The 20,788-nt window shown below is 42.1% G+C and overlaps 1 protein-coding gene across 2 annotated transcripts in view; it reads left to right on the forward strand.

Moving 5' to 3' along the window:
• Positions 1 to 20,266, forward strand: part of LOC135310802 (DDB1- and CUL4-associated factor 12-like) — a 35,010-nt gene extending 14,744 nt beyond the window's left edge. Inside the window, exons 3-9 of one of the 2 annotated variants that reach the window (XM_064439783.1) lie at positions 2,217 to 2,423; positions 3,678 to 3,738; positions 6,011 to 6,204; positions 7,163 to 7,228; positions 7,923 to 8,085; positions 11,778 to 11,962; positions 12,699 to 20,266. In XM_064439783.1, coding sequence (XP_064295853.1) covers positions 2,217 to 2,423; positions 3,678 to 3,738; positions 6,011 to 6,204; positions 7,163 to 7,228; positions 7,923 to 8,085; positions 11,778 to 11,962; positions 12,699 to 12,857 — 1,035 coding nt within the window. In that variant the 3' untranslated portion in view covers positions 12,858 to 20,266. The remainder of the gene's footprint in view (positions 1 to 2,216; positions 2,424 to 3,677; positions 3,739 to 6,010; positions 6,205 to 7,162; positions 7,229 to 7,922; positions 8,086 to 11,777; positions 11,963 to 12,698) is intronic. The other variant, XM_064439784.1, reaches the window with a different exon arrangement.
• The last annotated feature ends 522 nt before the right edge of the window (positions 20,267 to 20,788 follow it).

Raw genomic sequence — 20,788 nt, forward strand, 5'->3', positions numbered from 1 at the left:
CCAATTTTTTGGCTTCTTTTCCCTCTAGTTCCAGGCTACTGGCCCCATTATCCCAGCATCAGAGCAGCCAGGTGACAATGTGCTCACCTGAACGATGGCTATAATCTTTTCGCATATCTCGCAACTCGCTTAAGGACAGGGATCAGGTGGTCTCTATTTCATTTATTACTTCTCCCTCCTCTCCCCGCGATGGCCCTGGTTCTTCATCATCCCGTTCTAAACGAGTTGATGTCCGCTTCCAATATTTCGTCTTGTGTATGGGGGCAACTGATACTGGTACGAGTTTATTTTCTGAGCTAGCTCAGGTACTTGTTGTGGGGGTTTGAGTGGCTGCAGTGCCTGTGGTCAGGGCTGGATTGTCTACAGTGCCAGTCACTTTGCATTTCAATCCAGAGACATTCTCTTCCCCCTGGGGGCACTGAATACTGTTGAGCAGGGCTCAGTATGCATGGGCCAGACCCCAGCATGTTGCAGTTATCTGTGTCTCTCTGGAGTTCCCGGTGTAACAACATACTTTCTCCAAATATTCTACTAGTTTTTTAGGATTCTGCACTTGTTCGGGGGTGAAACTCCAAAACACTGGGGGTGCCCACTGCCCTAGGTATTTGCCCATGCTATCCCACATGCCCTGCCACTCCTAACTATCAAGCCTCGGGGCAGATTTCTGGGTGATATTCTTAAGTTGCTTAGTCAAAACCAAAACAACATGCCCAAAAACTAACAATAAGTGCACCTTAACCACCCAAGGATGTTCAAGATACAAAAACGTTGTTGTAACAAAGGCACAGACATCATAGAACAAAGTTGCAAAGGTATTATTCTGTATTTCCTCCATATAAAATCTCTCAGAGGAGGAGGTATAGTTGCTAATTGCCTCAACAAGGTGGTATCCAAAGTACAGTAACGGTTTCAGCAAAAACCCCAAATACCAGATAAAGCTGAAAACGAGTGTTTGTATAACAAATCTTGTAGGCAAAACATTACTAATCACAGCAGACTCAACAAACCAACACCGATTTTTAACACCAACTGCAAAAAGGACAACATGGTGCTGTGACCAGCAGCTGTATTGTTATCTCCAACCCTTGAGCCCCACGTTGGGCGCCAAAATGACTGTCGTGGTTTAGCGGCAGCTCAGCCCCACACAGTCGCTCGCTCACTCCCCCACCGGTAGATGGGGGAGAGAATCAGAAGGGTAACGCTCGTGGGTTGGGATAAGAAGAGTTTAATAATTAAAATTAAAAGAAACAACAATAGAAATGCAATGTAAAGGAGAACAACGAGAGGCGCAAAGCCCCGGGGGAGGGGGAAGGGAGGGGAGAGGGGGAACGAACCGCCGGGACGAACCACCCGCGCCACCTCCACGCTGCCACTGCCCCCCCTCAATATATTGGTCATGGTGTCACATGGTATGGAATGAACCTGCCATTGGCCAGTCGGGGTCAGCCGTCCCCACCATGGCCCTGCCCCTCCCAGCCCCACCCCCGCCACGCGGCAGAGCGCGGGAAGCTGGAAAGGTAGCCGACCCCCACAGTGAGGAGAATTAACCCCTTCTCAGCCAAAACCAGCACAGCTTTATAACTGAGTTTTCTGCCAAGGGGGCAGTGACATAGAGCTCCAACTTCTAGTCTTTTTGTGGGATGAGATATGTAGCTAGGTATCTTTTTTTTAGATGTTTGCACTGGCATTACTATATTTAGTTACTATTCTCTGTGTATCACTAGAAACTAAACTTCAATTATATAAATTTATAAAGTGTCAGTTTGCCAAAGCCAAAACTTCATGGTAGGTATCTTATCTGGGAGGCAGGAGACTTGTGCTAAGCTCCCTGGGCCTTACTGGCTGTTTTGAGGTGGGTCTCTCTCTCACTGCTCTACAGGGAAACTGGAAAACAATATTATTTTGTCATGGTATTGAACAGGGAAAAGAGTTTTAGATTCAAGGGTTCTGTTAAATGGAAAACTTCCCATGACAAATTTCTCTTCTCTCTTCCATTGCTGTGAAAACCAAATGGGATGATTAAAATAAAACCCACTGTAATTAGGTTAGTTTAGTTCTTAAAAGAAGGAACTTATGCATTTTTTTCAACCATACTTGCAGCATTTTGTGGATTCCAACTTTAAAAGAATGTCAGTTAAAAATAGGGAGGATATTTGACCATCTTGTTTTTCTTATCTGTTTGATAATGACTTACATCTCCTGGTTTTTTTTCCCAGTTATTTGTGGTAGATGTCCAGACTGGTCAAATTACCAAGATTCCTATTCTGAAAGATCGTGAACCCGGCATGGTGAACCAGCAGGGTTGTGGTATTCACGCCATTGAGCTCAATCTCTCAAGGACCCTTCTGGCCACAGGTGGAGACAACCCCAACAGTCTTGCAATTTATCGTCTGCCTACACTTGATCCTGTCTGTGTGGGAGATGTAAGTGGGAGTATTTGGGGAAAGTTTATTCTGTCGCTTACAAGAATTACTGCTTTGAAGTGCATAAGGTCAGAGCGAGATTAAGATTTGGGAGTCTTGTTAATGGAGAGTGAATTTCTGAAAGCTTGAAAATTTCCTGATTAAGTAGTCTTTTTTGACAAGATATCTTAAATATGAGTGAGTACACAGACATGTCAGATGATTCTCAGGGTTCTGAGTCAGATTTCTTTCTCACCCTCATTCAGGTCTACTTCAGATTACTTTTAAGCATTGAAAATGTAACAAAATCTTAATTGTTAAAGTCTAATTGTGGTGGTGACCTCTGAAACTAGTTTTACTGAAAAAGCTCTTTTGAAAAATTGAAAAGATGGTACAAGTTGTTCAAGTTTTCCCCTTCTTCAGTGCAGTTTATGTATGTATTAGTCCAGAAGCGGAACTTGGCTTTGAGGATTAATTCTAACCCAGTGGTTTATGGCAGTTTGATAGACTGCTTATATTTCTGAAACATCATGAGGTGTCTTTAAAATAGCTAGTCTTAAAAAGGAAAAGGTTGAAATAAGTATAGTGGTGTCCTGTAAGCACTTCTTGATTCAGGACTTCACATAGATATTAACTACAACAGCAGAGGTCAGGTTGGTTTCTGCAGCAGCAGATAACCAGCTGCAGAAAGGCTTGACTCCAAAGATTTGTATGACTTATTATTCATTTGTGTACTGCTGTGACTGAAGCTTTTCAAACGGAACTAGAGCCTTATGGTCTTTTTGTTCCTCACAGGTTTTTCACCTGCTAAAGAAAAGATATTTTTTTTTTTTAAGTAATAGTCTTGAAAAATTAATCTGTAGGTCATATTTTGTAAACATAATGTTTTGGTTGCTTTTTATAGTAGGGATGTGCATTTGCTCAAATAAAAGTATGTAGCTACTTCACAGAAGTAAAGAATGCTGCTTTCAAAATGGAAAACCAAGTCCTTAGAATTGATATCAATTTGTCCTTGGCCAGAGACCTGTTTTTCCATCACCTAATTGCTCTACACTAATTATACACCTCAAAATAAAGAATAAGTTAAAATTACCATTAGGTACTTAAACTGCTCCAGCTTGATACTGGAATCTTATCTGTATGTTTTTAATGTAGGTCTGCCCTTATGAGTTTGTACTAAAAAAACCCAAGTGACTGATACTTGTCTGCTTTGAGACCACTCTAGAATATAATGGCATGGAAAATCTGTCGTCTTTTTTTTTTTTTTTCTTTTAGGATGGACATAAGGACTGGATATTTTCAATTGCATGGATCAGTGATACTATGGCTGTTTCTGGTAAAGTCAATTTTTAAATCTTTTTCCCGGAATTTTATACTGGTTGTTGTGGTTGAGCCCCAGTCAGCAACCAAGCACCATGCAGCCGTTCACTCACTCCCCCCACAGTGGGATGGGGGAGAGAATCGGAAGGGTAAAAGTGAGAAAACTCCTGGGTTGAGATAAAGACAGTTTAACAGGTAAAGCAAAAGCTGCATGTGTAAGCAAAGCAAAACAAGGAATTCATTCACTCCTTCCCATGGGCGGGCAGGTGTTCAGCCATCTCCAGAAAAGCAGGGCTCCGTCACACGTAACGGTTACTTGGGAAGACAAACGCCATCACTCCAAACGTCCCCCCCTTCCTCCTTCCCCCAGCTTTATGTACTGAGCATGATGTCATATGGTATGGAATGCCCCATTGGTCAGTCGGGGTCAGCTGTCCTGGCTGTGTCCCCTCCCAGCTTCTTGTGCACCCGGCAGAGCATGGGGAGCTGAAAAAGTCCTTGACCAGTGTAAGCGCTACTTAGCAACAACTAAAGCATCTCTGCATTATCACCACTGTTTCCAGCACAAATGCAAAACATAGCCCCATACTACTACTATGAAGAAATTTAACTCTGTCTCAGGTGAAACCAGGACACTGGTGTACAGCACTTGATAGGTCTTAGGGAAGCACCTTTATCAAGGTATTTGAAGCCACTTGGAACTACTTTGCCTATTTAAACCATTCTCAGTCTTAATACAGTGCTTTGCTTTATTTGTAGGGCCCTGGTCTAGATTTGATATACACACACACATACCCCCCCACATTAGAAGGAGCACTACTGTCTTTACAGTAGGTGTTGCCGTGAGAGGGTGTCTAAACACAGTGGATTGAAAGGAAGGATTCCACACAAGAAGAATTTGAAGAGGGGTATTGGTTATCAGTTAATAACTTTGGAATATGGCAGAGCAGTTTAGGTTTCCTGAAATCCTATGAAAGACTGATTAATGAAAGCTCAGTTTGTTTTATCAAACTATCAGTAAAGTTGTGTGTGTATGTATATGTATCACACATACTATGGCAGTTAATATAGAAGGCTGTAATAGAATAGGTCAGTTACTGACTTCTTAGTAACTAGTTGGATAATCAGTGTAACTTCATAAAGTATTACTTGGGTAAAGGCAGCAATACTAATATGCTGTTGCATTAATGTAGTGGTTTACTGGCTTTCTGTGCTGACAGGATGTAGTATTCTGTACAGGGAGGTGTCAAACTGCAGGTGACAGAAAATTGTAAGTCTCCTATAGAATTTAAATACTTGAATTGTTAGTTCAGTAATAATTTAAAAAAAAACAAAACAAAGCTAATCCTGGAGTTTGATTTTTGAATTTAATATAAAAGTTGATCCTTGCAACTCTCCAACCCAAATATTTGCATTAAAAAAATATTAAGGCATGTTGTGTAGGGAAGAAATTGAGGTACGTGTCAAATCTGTCAGAGCTGACTTAGATGGAAGTGAGTTGCTTAAACATCAGAAGGGATGGGTATAGGACCTTGGATTAAGCCTGTGCTGATCTGTGAACCAAAGACATTTAGCTTTCTTCATCCAGTATTATTACTCTTATTGATTCATATTTTGGATTAATATCTTCAAATTCAATAGAAAAATGAGTTCTTGCTTCTTTGGCCTCAGTTCCTGTGTTACATTCTTTAAATGAAAGGTTGCATGGGTTTTAAAAAAATATTTAAGAACAATTTGATACAAATTGTGGTTTGAAATAGCTGCTTCTGTTCAGTTCACAGATGTGTGTGTACATATCCATAAGCATACTGGTAGAAATCAAATGATCCAAAATTGGTGTAAATATAACTGAGTTTTCTTGGCGGTTTTTGTATTGGCTTAACAGACTCTGTCAGTCTCAGCCTTGGTAAGCCAGGCTGAACATATAGGCTATTCAGTCACCTCTGAGTTTATTATACATGTGACTCTCTAATGGTGATTGTTGTACAGGATTGTGGGTTTTGATGCATCCTAATCAGTTTGAAAACAGATGAGGTGATTTAGCTACTTGGAAACCATGTAGACAAACTGGTTGACAATGAATTCACAATGTTATGAACTTTACAGCTCAGTAAAATCATGTTTTCGTTAATAACAATATATAGACACCAACAGCGTGTTCAGTTAGATTAAATTAATAGTAATAGTATCCTTCCTTTCTTTCAGACCCTATTGTTTATTACAGTTTCTTTTTTTAAAAAAAGGGGAATTATGTATATGTGAAATGCTGTTATGGACTATTTATTCAGGTTCCCGGGATGGTTCAATGGGTCTCTGGGAAGTCACAGAAGATGTGCTGTCCAAAAGTGATGCCAGGCATAATCTCTCTCAAGTTCCTGTCTATGCCCACATAACACACAGGGCTCTGAAGGATATCCCCAAGGAGAACACCAATCCTGACAACTGTAAAGTCCGAGCATTGGCTTTCAACAATAAGAACAAGGTCAGTAAGATAAGCAAGACAGTTGAAAAGTCCTGAAGCTGTCCATATGTATTAGAAAAAAAAGTAATCTAAACCACATTACTGGATAAGCAACCTAATATTTTTTTCCCTGATCCTTTTGCATCTTTCTCATATGAGATGGTCGCCTTTATCTACTATGTCTGCTTCTGCCCCAAGTGATTGGAGAAGTCCAGTAGAAAAAAAAAATCGGATGTTTTCAGAAGGAACAGTTTTCTTGTGGGTTGCTGTTTTGATGGCTGAATTGTTACTGGATTGCTCAGCAAAGTGAGGTGACTGACACACAAGGCAGGCACTAGTGCTTGCTTTGGTGTTATTTTGTTGGCATTTGACAAACAGTAAATGTTAACCTCCCCCATGCTGATCTCTTGTTATTGCTAGAGGTTAATTGTACCGGGGCAAGTGGGAGTAGCAATTCATCCCCCACTACTTTTCTTTCTGCCCTCAAAGAACAGGGAGGGTCTGAAGCAAAGGTGGGTGTGCTATCAGAAGCATGGTGCTCCTGCAGGCTTTATTTTTCACTACAGCTGTTAATTACTCCTCTGTGTTGGAGGCTTCGTGTAGCCTTTTTCAGTAGAGTAGTGCCTGGAAAGAAATGTTTACTTCAGGGTCAGAATCAGTGTAGGAGCTGCTGTAGAGAATTGCCAACCCCAGCTTGTACTGTCTAATAATTCATTATTTGAGTGTCTAACAAGATCTGTACTTTTTGAAAATGATTTTTGGTTATTTACAGTTTTATTAATTCTTATTCTACCTGGCACCTTTGTGCTTATATTGCATTCTATCAAGATCAATGTAAAATGAAAATTTATCTTGATTAAGCATGTACAGGATTATGGATGAATTCAATCTGGAGCATGCAACCTGCCTAGTAGAGTGTGAGTTTGTAAGGACATCTATAATACAGAAACTAACTCACTTTTTTTTTTTTAATTCATAGGAACTGGGAGCTGTGTCCCTAGATGGGTATTTTCATCTTTGGAAAGCAGAGCACATGCTATCAAAGGTGCTTTTCTGTTTGTTGGTGTAAAATTTCAAAAATTCCCTAGCAGTTAAGGCTGTTCACTAGTCTTCATCTCCTTTAAATGCTTGAAGAGCAGCGGTGTTTTACAAAAACACTTAAAAGCTTTATGTAAAATGAAATGTCCTAAAAATTAGAACTTGGAGAGAAACTCCCCTTATTTTGGAGGGTGGGAGGTGCTCTTAGCTTTCTGCCAGTTCTGGGTGAGCTGAAGTGAACTGTTCCATAGGGTATGATGGATACTTGATTAGCAGCAGTGTTCATAAAGGAAGTTGCACTTAAAGTGCAATTGAAGATCTATACTAGTGTATGAAGTAAGCTTTTTAACTGAGAGCTGATGTCTCTGTACGCCTGCTGAAGAAATAACAGCAGCTTAGAAAGATGTAAAACAATTTACCAAAACATCCATTGTTCTTTGCATAATACTTGGCTTCAGCCTTTATCATCTCCATTTGGTTCAGATAAGGCATCCAATTTCCTTCAGTGGTGGTTTGTTTTTTTTTTTTCTCTGGGTCAGGTTGTTGCTTTTCTCTTAGCTCTTTTGTTGTGCCAAACTTATTTTTTAGCTACATATTGTTTTTTCTCACTGCAGCTTTCTTGAACGTAGCTTACAGACTTGTTCTGTTAACATTTTTGTTCTTTTCTCATAATGCATTGATTTGTCTTTCTCTGTTTCCAGTTACTTTCCACAAAGTTGCCATACTGCAGGGAGAACGTGTGTTTGGCTTATGGTCAGGAGTGGTCGGTGTATGCAGTAGGATCACAGGCTCATGTCTCGTTTTTGGATCCCAGGCAACCTTCTCATAATGTTAAATCTGTCTGTTCTAAAGAACGAGGCAGTGGTAAGAAATTTGTCAAAGTGTGTGCTTCAAATGGTTTGCTTGTAGAAATAGCTCTTAAGACTGCAGTAAGATAAGCTTTTAATAAATAGGAAGGGTTTTTCATGTGATAGACTAAATCATTAATAGCATATATGGGTTTTGCTTTTATGACAGTATTCCTTGAGCAACTAACAAACCAAACTTAAAAGCAACTCTGAAGTCTAGTGATAGACAACACTTGTGCTTTTATGATTGTACAACTAAATTGTACACCATCCAAATATTACTGAACTTTTAAGTGTGTGTTTTACTTCTGCTTATTTTTTACTGTGTCTTATTCTGTTTTACTTCATCTCAAAGCAAATTCAGTCTTCGTACCACTTACTACTGTCTATTCTTGCATTTTTCTCTGGGAATGGAAAAATAGCATGTTGTCTGCTCTGTGCGATCATATTGGGAGTCTGTGCTGTGAGGGAATGCTTGCTTTGTAATTTTAAAGCCGTGAGTGAGACTCTTAATTTTCAGTGTATATTTATTTGCTTTAAATATACAAAAGCTCACTCTTTTAAGAAAAAAGTTTGCAGATTTGAGCGCTGTTTTCCTTTTCTGATGTGGGATGCAGTATGTCCAATTGAATCTTACACCAGGGCCAAGTGTGAGGGCTTGCAGGGTGCATGGTCCCATAAGCTTCTTCCCATACCCTTTTATTTTCAAGCATGAGAAGGCACTGTGCTGTGATGCCCATTTTAAACTATATTAATCCCAGGCTAATAAGTTGCAGTCCTTATTTAGCTTGGCTCTAGGCATCCATCTCTTCATTGGGCAAGTTATCAAAAGAGAATGCATGTAGGCAAGGATTAGGAGTTTTATTTATATGGTTACTGGAGTTCAAATGGTGCTGTCTAGATAAATGTCAGGGTCCGCTTTTTTCAGATACAGGAGAAGTTTCTGTAGCAGAAAAGGTGCTTCACCAGCTCATGTTGTCACCCGAACATCTTACCAGCAACAGCCCTTGTCCTGACCCACTGTCGGTGAGGGCTCTGTGGAGGTCCTGATGCTGTCACCCTTCAGTATCATAGGGAAGAAATACCAAGACACTGGAGCGTGGTGCCCAGTGGTGGCTGAAAGCTTCTGCCTTGAGTATGTGATCATCCCTGCTGGGGGGGATGATCTATGTGTAGGCAGTATTTCTGGGGCACTAGTTCATGTCTGGAGAAAGCATTTGTTCAATGCTGTTTTCTGTTCTGCATAGTAGGCGGATCTTTTTCTTTTGCATGGTGGTGGAGGCACTTAATTCCCAAGATAGTGTTTCAACTTTCTGTTGTTCTCACTGGGACTTGGAGTGGTGAGCACCTCTAGAAAGTAGACTGTTTATTGATTTGCGGACTAAAATCTGGGTTGACTTTTAAGTTCTTTGAAGTGTTACCTGAATGTGCTTTCAGCTTCCAAATGTACCTGCTGAATGTAGTAAGTCCACGTTAACTTCAGATTGTTAGTGTTGCATACAAAAGCAGGTCAGAGAAAGGACACTTAGACTGGAACCGGGGGTGGTTTTTACCTAGTGTAACCCTGTCTGCTCTACGTGAGAAGGTAGCTAATGCTTTTTAGTGCCTCTTGTAAGTGTTGCTTTTCTTAGCAGCTGTATAGGGAAGTGCAGGCCCTGGACTCTAGTTCTTGATCTGTGAGAGCAACTGCTTTCTGCTCAGCTGGTGTGCAGTGCAATGTCGTGTGTCCTTGACTTTATGTCCTGAAGGCAGCAATGTTAACATAGTGGACAGAGCTTGCGCAGTACAGACTCTGTGCCTACTCTGTGTAGGGGACACTACTGTGTCTTCATTTCCTTCTGGGATATGTAGAGCCTCCCTGCCTCTCAGGAGCAAGACTCAATTTGCTGACCCAAATAGTCCAGGTCCACAGGTGGTAGAGTGCTGGGAATGTAGGAGAGCTTACCATGATCAGTTCTAGGCACAAGTTGTGCTTTTAGTTTGCCAATGATTAATCTGAGGTACTTCAGCTCTTTAGAAGCCAATTTGAAGTGCTGTTCTTGAAAGCCTGTTCTAATCATCCTCTTAGTAGTGGGTACATCAGATTCCTTCAGTTAATTTTTTTTTATTAGAGAAAGATCCACAGTCATTCTGCATTTTATAGCTTTTTGTTAATAAATTGCATTGAAAAGTATATGCCATCTGCTTTCATACTCCACCTGTTTGTTAATTAAGTGTTCTGCTGGGTTGCTTGTCAAGAGCACTTTTGGAGCAAAAATAAGAGGAAGTCCCCTCTCGTGCCTTTCTCTTCTTATCCAAGTGACTGCTCTTGCTGATTGCAGAAAGCTTTAAGCCCTCTGCATGTATTTGCCAGAGCCAGGCCCTTGTAATGGGGGGGGGAAGATGTCTCCAACTTGCTCAGATGCATTTGTAGTTCTCTGAATTAAAGTGGACATTCTTATGCTAATCTGGTAAATCTACTTCAGCAGGTGTGAGACTTGCACAGTGGTTTCCCATCTATTAAGCCTGCAGCCAAGACTTCACCTCACATCTGGAGCATGACAATATGACCTTGCCTGTTCTAAGTGTGTGTCACATATGCTGGTGGTTGTGGATGTAATATCAGGTTGCTGAGGTGGAAGAATGAGGATGTGTTTCTAGTTAGGACTCTATACAGAGGGGAAAGGGAAGAGTTTATAACCTGGTGTCTCATGTTGTGCAGGAAGGAAAAGCATAGATGTGTTGGGGTTTAATCTGTGTAAAGAGTTGTTTGGGGAAGAATGCTTACACAGAACAAACCTTTTGCACAATAAATAGAGATGAGATGACAGGACACTTTGCAAATTCCTACATACAGAATCTCCCCAAGACTATTTCCAAAGGATCCTTGTTTAGCTGAGGCTTCAGATTTAGATTCTGTGAAAACAAAATTTACTCCTTTTTCTTAATCTAATGGCATCACTGAATTGTGCTAGAATGTTTTGTTTGGACTGGAAACTTCTTGTAGCTTCCCATGTTCTGGTGTAATATGGTGGTGCTTGGGCTGTAGGATTCTTAATCCGTTTTCATTGCTGGGTGAAGTGCTAAAGGTGCCAGCTATAAAAAAAAATAAGGTGTGCTTGCGTGAGAATATTTGAGCAGGGGTAGCTTCAAAATTATTCAAGAGCCTGATCTATCTTAGCAGCAAATTGACTAGTGGTTATGGTCATACTTGCCTACAACTAGCCTGTTGATCAGCAAAATGCACTTGGTGGCAGCTGGGACAGTAATTTTTTCTTACATAATCACTTATCACAGCTTGGCAGGTAGGGTGTGAGCTCATGGAGGAAACCAATGTGATGTTCTTTCCTCTGTTGCCATGTACGCGCTCATGGTGTGCTCACTTAAAGGTTTGTGGCAGACAGAACAAAGCTGCTCTTGATCCTAAATGGCTTATGATCTTTGCTTATCTGGCAGAGCTGGGGCCTGCTGAGAATGAAGCTGCTTACTATGCACCATCAGTGTAGCTGATGGCCTCAGAGGAGAAGGGAAGTAGTATATGTAATTGGAGCTGCTGTTTCAATAGTATCAATGGGATGCTATGGAGCATAGCAGTGGGAAAACTTATATGTTGTGGAGAATACTAGTAGGTAGTTCCTCTTAAAAATATTAGACATCAAGCAAGCAGCACTGCAGAGCCAAAGCATCCATCTTCCTTACTGTGTTGTATGTCCCTTCTCTGTTTGACAGGCATTCGATCGGTGAGCTTCTATGAGCACATCATCACAGTGGGAACGGGGCAAGGTTCCTTATTGTTTTACGATATCAGAGCCCAGAGGTTCCTGGATGAAAAGCCCCTATGTGCCTGCTATGGACAGAAGCAGAAATTAGGAGGAAGTGAAATTTTGAAGTTGACTACTGGGAAAGGCTGGCTGGTGAGTAGCCATAGGGCTCAAACCAGTTCTTTTTGTAGTAATGGGAGCTATTGTATGAAATGTATCCCAGTGAAACAGCGATCATGTAACCAGTAACTGTAATCATGAAAAGAAGTGCTGCAGAATTGCTTTCTGCAAAAGCTTTATGAAAAGGTATTGGATGGTTGGTTGCTTGAGTGTAAGGCATACTGACTACTTTTCTTATGCATGGATTCATAAATGAACTAGATTTTATACCTTTATATTTTCGAATGTAACCTAACTTCTGGTTTTCAGAACCTCAAACACAAAATACGTTGTCTTCCTTTAAAAACATGCTACTCTAACGTGGTACTCAAAGTAAGAGAGATTTAATTGTGTGCAATTTTAGAAACTGTGGCTTCCTAAGGTAATGCCATAGCAGGCGCTTGAGTTCCATTTCCTGTATGTTATCATAAAGCAGTTAATGGCTTTCTCACTTCTCTCTATCTTTTGTATCATTGTGGTATAACTTTAAAAACTAATGAAACTTGCTGTCTTCCCTACCCTTCACCTTCCCCCCTCCAATGTTTGGCCCAAACGTCCTCAGAAAAAGCTTCAGGGTGACTCTGGTGTCTTCAAGTCGATTTGTCTGAAGCTTCAGGGAGTATTAACAGAAAAGATCCCTTTTTAGGCTCTGGAAGCTACCTTCTGCTTTTGTGCAACAAGGTTTTGGGTTTGTTTGGCAACAATAACAATCTAAACTTTCCTTTAACAGAATCATGATGAAACCTGGAGGAATTATTTTTCTGACACAAATTTCTTCCCAAATGCTGTTTACACCCACTGCTATGACTCGTCTGGAACGAAACTTTTTGTGGCAGGAGGCCCCCTTCCATCAGGACTTCATGGGAATTATGCTGGTCTCTGGAGCTAACGATAACTCTTTATAAATGCTGATCTTTACACAGATTTCCACTTTTCCTTCCCTTTTTTTAACAACAAAATTGTGTGATGCCATTGATTTCTGATTTAAACGCAAGTTATTTTTTGGCAGAGTTTTCTGTTGGTCTCCAACAGTCTTGTACACCTTTTTGAACCAGTTTTCTGCTTTAACCTCCTTGATTCTTTATATGAAGGGGTTTTGAAATCCCTTTTTTACTGTATTTACTCCAAAAGACTCTTCCCCCACATTTCACAGAATCACAGGTTGGAAGGGACCTCAGGGATCATCTAGTCCAACCTTTCTGGGAAGAGCACAGTCTAGACAAGATGGCCCAGCACCCTGTCCAGGCGACCCTTGAAGGTGTCCAACGTGGCCAAGTCAACCACTTCCCTGGGGAGATTATTCCAATGGGTGACTGTCCTCGCTGTGAAAAATTTCCCTCTGGTGTCCAATCGGAATCTCCCCAAGAGCAACTTGTGTCCATTCCCCCTTGTCCTCTCCATGTGGCTCCGTGTAAAAAGGGGGTCTCCATCTTCTTTGTAGCTACCCGTTAAGTACTGGTACATGGTGATGAGCTCCCCTCTGAGCCTCCTTTTCTCAAGGCTGAACAAACCCAGTTCTCCCAGCCTATCCTCATATGGCAGGCTTCCCAGTCCTTTGACCATCTTGGTGGCCCTTCTCTGGACCCCTTCCAGCCTGTCCACATCCTTTTTGTATAGCGGGGACCAGAACGGGACACAGTACTCCAGGTGTGGCCTGACAAGCGCTGAGTAGAGTGGGATGGTGACGGCTTTATCTCTGCTGGCGATGCCCTTTTTGATGCAACCCAGCATCCTGTTGGCCTTCTTGGCCGCAGCAGCACACTGTTCGCTCATGTTGAGCTTCCTGTCCACCAGGACCCCCAGGTCCCTTTCGACAGAGCTGCTCTCCAGCCAGGTGGATCCCAGTCTGTGCTGCAGTCCCGGATTATGTTATCCCAGGTGCGTGACCTCACACTTGTCCTTGTTGAACTTCATAAGGTTCTTGCTGGCCCACTCTTCAAGCCTATCCAGAACCTCCTGCAGAGCAGCTCTCCCTTCTGGAGTGTCTACTTCCCCACTCAATTTGGTGTCGTCTGCAAACTTCATCAGGCTACACTTGATGCCGTTATCCAGATCACTTATAAAGGTATTGAATAATATTGGGCCCAATATCGATCCCTGGGGGACTCCACTTGTGACAGGTTGCCACTTGGAAAAGGAGCTATTTACCACCACCCTTTGGGTGCGGCCTGTCAGCCAGTTCCCCACCCACTGCACAGACCACTCGTCTAGGCCGTAACGCATCAATTTCTCCAGGAGGAGACCGTGGGGGGCTGTATCAAAGGCCTTGGAGAAGTCCAGGTAGACAATGTCCACTGCCCGCCCCATGTCATCCAGGCAAGTCACTTTGTCATAGAAGGCCACCAGGTTTGTCAAGCACGATCTGCCTTTAGTGAAGCCGTGTTGGCTTTTTCCCAATCACGTGCTTCATTTGACTTGTGATGGCCCCCAGGAGGATTCGTTCCATAACTTTCCCAGGTACTGAAGTAAGGCTGATGGGCCTATAGTTACCCCGGTCCTCCCTCGAGCCTTTCTTGTAGATAAGGGTAACATTTGCCTCCCTCCAGTCCTCTGGGACATCCCCCGTTCTCCATGACTTCTCGAAGATTACGGAGAGTGGCCTTACAATGATGTCAGCCAGCTCTCTCAACACCCTCGGGTGGATGGTGTCAGGGCCCATCGATTTGTAGGGGTCAAGCTCCTGTAGTAATTCATGTACTAACTCTTCCTTCACTGATGGTGGGTCAGTGTTTGGATCAATCGGCAATTTTGTTCCCAAAGCCTGGGACGCAACAGTGTTGGTAAAGATAGAGGTGAAGAAAAGTGTTGAGAACCTCTGCCTTTTCTGCATCGTTGGTGACTGACTCTCCTTTTCCGTTTAACAGTGGCCCTATGTTTTCCTTCTGTTTCTGCTTATGGTTGATATGTCTGAAGAAACCTTTCTTGTTATTGTTGATGTCTACAGCCAGTTTCAATTCTAACTTGGCTTTTGCTTTTCTGACTGCATCTCTGCACTCTCTGGCAATGCCCTTGTAGTTCTCAGTGGCTAGTCCTCCACTTCTCCATTTCTGGTGTGCTTCCCTTTTGGATTTGAGTAGACCCAGGAGGTCATGGTTGAGCCAAGGGGGCCTCTTGCTCCGCTTACTTCCCTTTCCTTTGTAGGGGATAAATTGGCTTTGTGCTTCCAATAGAGAGTTCTTGAAGAACTCCCAGCACTCACTAGCTCCTTTGTCTTCCATGGAGCGAGCTGAAGTTTGCTCTTCTAAACTCCAGGCCCCTTGTCTTAGAGCTGACCTTCAGCACGCTCAGCAGGATCCCGAACTCCATAATATTGTGGTCACGGCAGCCAAGGCTATCACTAACCGAGATACTACAAAGTAGGTTTCCTTGGTTTGTGCATAGCAAGTCCAGCAGTGCCTCATTCCTGGTTGGCCCATCTAGCATTTGTATCAGGAAACAGTTCTCTACGCATTCCGGGAACTTGGTGGATGACATGCGAGCTGCTGTATTGTTCTTCCAGCAGATGTCTGGGTAGTTGAAGTCACCCATAAGGACCAGGTTCTGTTGGACAGAAGCTTGCTTTATTGCCCCAAGTATCTCTTCATCAGCACTGTCATCGTTGTTAGGAGGTCGGTAGCAGATGCCCACTGTGAGGTCCTGCTTGAAGACAACCCCTCTGACTTTAACCCAGAGGCATTCGATAGAGCAGTCGCAATCACCATAGTTGACTTCGATACATTTGAGGTTTTCCTTAATGTAGAGTGCAACTCCTCCACCTCTTCTACCCTGCCTGTCCTTACGAAAGAGCCTATAACTGTTCATCGCAATCCCCCAGTCCTTTGAGTTGTCCCACCATGTTTCAGTTACTCCTATGATGTCATAACCTTCTGAGCGGGCATGGAGCTCCAGTTCCTCCTGTTTGTTTCCTAGACTGTTTATTAGGGAAAATTCAGGTGCTGAATCTTAAAATCTCATTAAACTTGTACTTTTTTATTTGTCCATTCACCTGGTCTCATTTCCTTTTCAAGGCCTCCCACAGTCTCAGGGTATATAAATCACTATGACTCATCCAAATAATACCGAAACAGACCAACCAGAGGTTAATGTGCCTTCCTCTTCTGGTACCTTAATTTTTGTAAAGTTATCTCACAAACTTGTCACTGTCTTAGGGCTGGGTATATGCATCATCTTTTTCTAAGATGTACATGTTGAAGTTGCAACAGGTTTGTATTGCTACTTGTGACTTGTTCTATTCGCTTTAGGATGTGGTGTAGACACAAATCAATGCACTGGTTTGTCTTGGGATCAGTCTTACCTGTGACATCTAGCAGTGCTTGCGTGTATGTTAATGTGTACACAAATGCTGGATCTTCCCCATTGCCTATGATGTATACGATGCACAAACTACTCAAGGTGTTTTACAATGTACGGTGATCACAACTTGTTGCCTGAGGGTAGGATGTCTTAGAGTGAACTGGTTTTAATGTGGTTTTTTTTCCCAAATATATTTAATAAGATCCAAAGCCTTGGGTGGGGGGGGGAACAAAACACAAAACAAAAAATCAGGACTTGCTGATGCCTGGATTAGGTACAAAAGCCAGGTTCTGATGTTTGTTAACAACTCTTGCAATTCCACCCATTTAACAGAGCCTTTCTCGGCTTGCTTTTTCTGTCGCGAGCTGTGTCAGAAACAGCACTGGATCCCGAACTATCACAGAAGCTGTCAAGTGAAGTAGTAACAGCTCTCTTCAAATGCTACAGTGCACATTTTTAATTGTAAGGTAAAACTGTTCAAAATTATTAATGCAGCTTGCAAATGGGACAGTGGGAAATTGCAGATAGTATTGAAAACCAGCCTGTCTGTACATGGGGCTCAGTGTTCAGAGTTACCTTGTAAATTGTTTCTCTCCTCTGAGAAGTTGTTGGTTTTTTTTTTTCTTAAATACAAAGACATTACATGTTTGGCTTTGTTTTCTGAATTGGCAAAGGATATCTTAAACTCCAACTGACATCTGGAATTTAGGCTGAGTTTGTCTCTTATGCAGATAGCAGAGGATGGTGTGATTGATGCAAGCTGTCCCTTCCGAGCTGTAAGGTTAATTTGACCATAAGAGCATGGAAACAGAAACACTTCTTCCTTTGCTGTGGCCTTCAATGGGCATGCATATCCACAATTAACTGAAGTAGTATTGCATTCTGTTGATCCATGAGGCTACCTTTGTTTTTAGAATCAGTACGATGAGTCATCAGTGTATTGACACTAATACATAGTCAAGGAACTCTAACGTATGTATATTTTCTGTGCTAACTGTATTTGTTCTCTGTATCCCAGTGCAGACTTAATCTGGAGTTTTCTTTTTAGTTCTTGCTAACTTTTGAGTTTCTTCAAATTCAGTAAAGTCCTGTTTTTATCACACTCACTTTTCAGAGTAGAACAGATTGGTTTAACTTTGTTTTGTAATCTTTAGCACCTTCCTCTTTTCCCCTTTCTTCCTAGTTCACCTTTAATAATCAGTTCAAAGCTGCTTGCCTAGTCCAAAAAATATTGAGTCATAATAAAACCTGTAGCCCACTGTAGAAAGAGCACTCTGTGCTTTTACCATAAACTTCAGTGGCTGGCTGCTGCCTTGGAAGTGGGGACTCCATTCCTGCACAGTCTACAGAAGCTGAGAATCTCTTGCATCTGTATTGTACAGTGGATGTCAGCAGATCAGGAAGTGGAGGAGCCCTGTGTCTGCACCCAGTGTGTTTGTTAAACTGATCAGTGGTGGTTTAGTCAACCAGAGAACTGGCATCTTTGGCTGCTACTCGATGTTATAACTAAAGATTACATTGAGGGCAAAACCAGGAGGGTGCATCAGTGACTTTCTGCTGACTTGATCCCATTTAAAGGCTTTCTCCACAGACTTTTTTTCTTTTGCGTATTTGGTGGATTGTGAAAAAAACTGTGCTATAGTAGGTCTATGAGCTAAACCCTAACTCTGTGCTCAAAAGGCAAAAGTTATTATAATGAGCTTTGGCCAGCAGTAATGCCAAAGGCTGGCTATGCTCAGAGATGAGCTGGTAATGGAGTGTTTGAGCAATGGAAGTCTTGAGGGTTTGCTCCATCATGCCTTATGCTTATGTGACTGCAGATTAGTTGCTCTCAGAGCTTGTGAAACTGCTGGTCATCCCTCTTCAAATTAGATGTGAAGATGGCATGGGGAAGAACCAGTTTCCTCAGCGGTCACTCACTCTCCCCCTCATCACTCAAGGTTACCAATGCACTTTGTTTTTGTGATTGACTATGACTAGTGTGCTTTACAGCTGCCACCAGCCACCTCCATGTGCTTCCTGCTGGCATGATGGAGTGAAAGGGCCTTGTCTGCAGCTCCTTCCACCTGGTTGGTTGTTGAATCAGCATGAGCTGTACATGCAGGGGTATAACAGGCCAGCTGGGATTTACAGCTGCAGTTGGCTGCTCTGGGCTTCTCTCACAGTGCAGGTGTGATTGTGGGACTATTCCGAAAAGGTCTGGATAAGTAACTTCTGATGGACTCTCTCACTCTCGTTCAAAACGCTGTCTCTCCATTCTCAGCCTCTTGTCCCAGCTTCGCTCCCATCTTGCCACCCTCTACCTCTCAGGACTTGAGCAAGTTCCCTGTCCTCTCACGGCTTACTAGTTTGGGGATCAGTTCTGCAAAGCCCGGGGGCACCTGTTTAAGCCCTACTGCAGTTTACTTGCCTAGGCAGTAGCTTGCTGAATTGGGGCATTGCTTACAGTCTCCCTATTCATTTGACTCAGCCCTGGATATCTCTGGACTTCTATCCCCTTTTCAGTCTGAAAGGCTTTGCTCCAAACTCATTCCTGCTTCATAAAGGAGTTGATTCCTGTACTGCTGGCTATCTCAATTTGGTGGCTTTTATTTTTCTTGTTTATTCTGGGGTTCACTGCATATGTATGAAATCCTACTGACTTTCTCAACTCTCCTGATTGTGGTACAGGGGCCCATCCTGTGAGGCATCAGAATTATTTGTCTACTTCCAAAGTACACGGAAACAAGGATTTCTTACATGAATTTTAGGGAGGAAAAGCAGCTGTGCACACACCAAGTGGAAAGGTATCTCTGGGTAGAATAGGTGAGGGAGCAGTTTAAGAATTTTAAATAGAAGAACAGTAACTGAGCTTTTGGGTTTCTTTTTTAAAAATTGCTTTAACAGGAGCTTTGTCTGTGTTCTAATTCACAGAAAGTTGCAATGTAAACTGGGGTTTTCTGTTCATCAATGCAAAATGTACCTCTCAACTACAATGCAAGAGTCGGTCTCTGTCTCTCTCTGTTTTCAATGGAAGAAGTTTAACTGACGACTGATTTAATTTGTTTCTTGCCCTTAAGTGTAATCATCCACACAACAGTCCTTGCTGGTCTTTCCCAAGCACCATACAGCACTATATACCTATTTAAAAGCAAAATGGGGATTGCATTGAGCAGTAGAACCTGCTGAACTTCCTTGGTTTGAAACACACACTGGAGAGAAGAGTCCAGGTTCTATGTGTTAAATACAACTTTAAACCAATGCAGCTACTCTCTCCGATCAGTACCACTTCCTACTTTTCCCTCCATTTAGATGGAAATTTAAAAGTAAACCCAGCAATATGTGATCCAGTTGACATGCTTGCAGGCGGAACATGGGGTTCTTGAAGTTTGAGGACTGAGATTTCTCTTGTGGAAGAATTTGGTGTGGGTGCAAGAGTTTGGAACTTGGATTACAGCTCCTCTGCCAGCTTACTAAATGCAGTCGAGTACTCTGGACTTTTCTGAAGATGACTGTGGTAGAAGAGCTGTGAAGGTGCGGTCTGGAACTGATCATTTTAGGTAATCTGTGCGTTGCTTGACTACATGGACAATGTAAAAGTGATTTTTACAGATTGCTTTCCATGTGTCGGTCACAAATAACTCTTAATTTGCTGTTTGGAGGAAAACTGTTAATAGATGCATTTCCAGATCAAATTAAGAGCCTAATTTTCCATCTTGCATTAACCAGGTTACTGTGTTCACATGTCAGAAAGATGTTGCTCTTTGAAAAAGTACGTTAGTGTATGTGGCAATGACCCATGCACTTCTAAAATACCTAGATCTGTGTACATTCTCACCTGAGTATCGTTAACCATGCTGCAGTCTGACAAATGGATGTTTTACTACTGCTCTGTTATATAGATAATTGTAATTAACTGCAGGTTTTTTTCCACTACTTAAAGTTGTGTGATCTGAAAATTGGTGAACAAAAAGTATTTGTGCTTCTTACTATGGTTATCTCTAAATAAAATGTATTTGTATAGTGTGTTGGCTTGGCTGATCGTTTCCTTTATTTGCTAATCATCCCACTGCAAGTAAATCAGGGGCAGTTTGAGAGCAAGTGGGCTTGGGTTCCTCCCTGTAACAGTCCAGCCTCTGTGGTGGTGACATGACTGATTCAAAGGAGATAGTTAAATGTGTTGTTTTTCCTTCACCAGTGAGTGGATTGATATCCCAAGGGTAGGTTCTCAGCTTATTCCTGTTTTTCATAGCTTAAACATCAGTCCTGTTCTCTGTACAGCTGCAGTAACGCTCCTTGCTTCCATAGGAAATGTATCTAATGGCAGAGATAGGACTGTTAACACTCTTCAAAATATCTCCTTCCTGTTCTCGTCTTCTGGTACCTCATTTGTTCTGAGGCAAGAGTTTCCTTTCAACCACTTTATTTTTCTAAGAAGGAAGTACTTTTTAGAAGCATTAGGCAGCACAGATACCTATAGGTAGACAGTTAGGTATAGGACTGTTTCAGGAAGACCTTATGTACCACCATATTTTCATTGTACAGGAG

The sequence above is a fragment of the Phalacrocorax carbo genome, assembly GCF_963921805.1.
Source record: "Phalacrocorax carbo chromosome W unlocalized genomic scaffold, bPhaCar2.1 SUPER_W_unloc_1, whole genome shotgun sequence".
Lineage (NCBI taxonomy): Eukaryota > Metazoa > Chordata > Aves > Suliformes > Phalacrocoracidae > Phalacrocorax > Phalacrocorax carbo.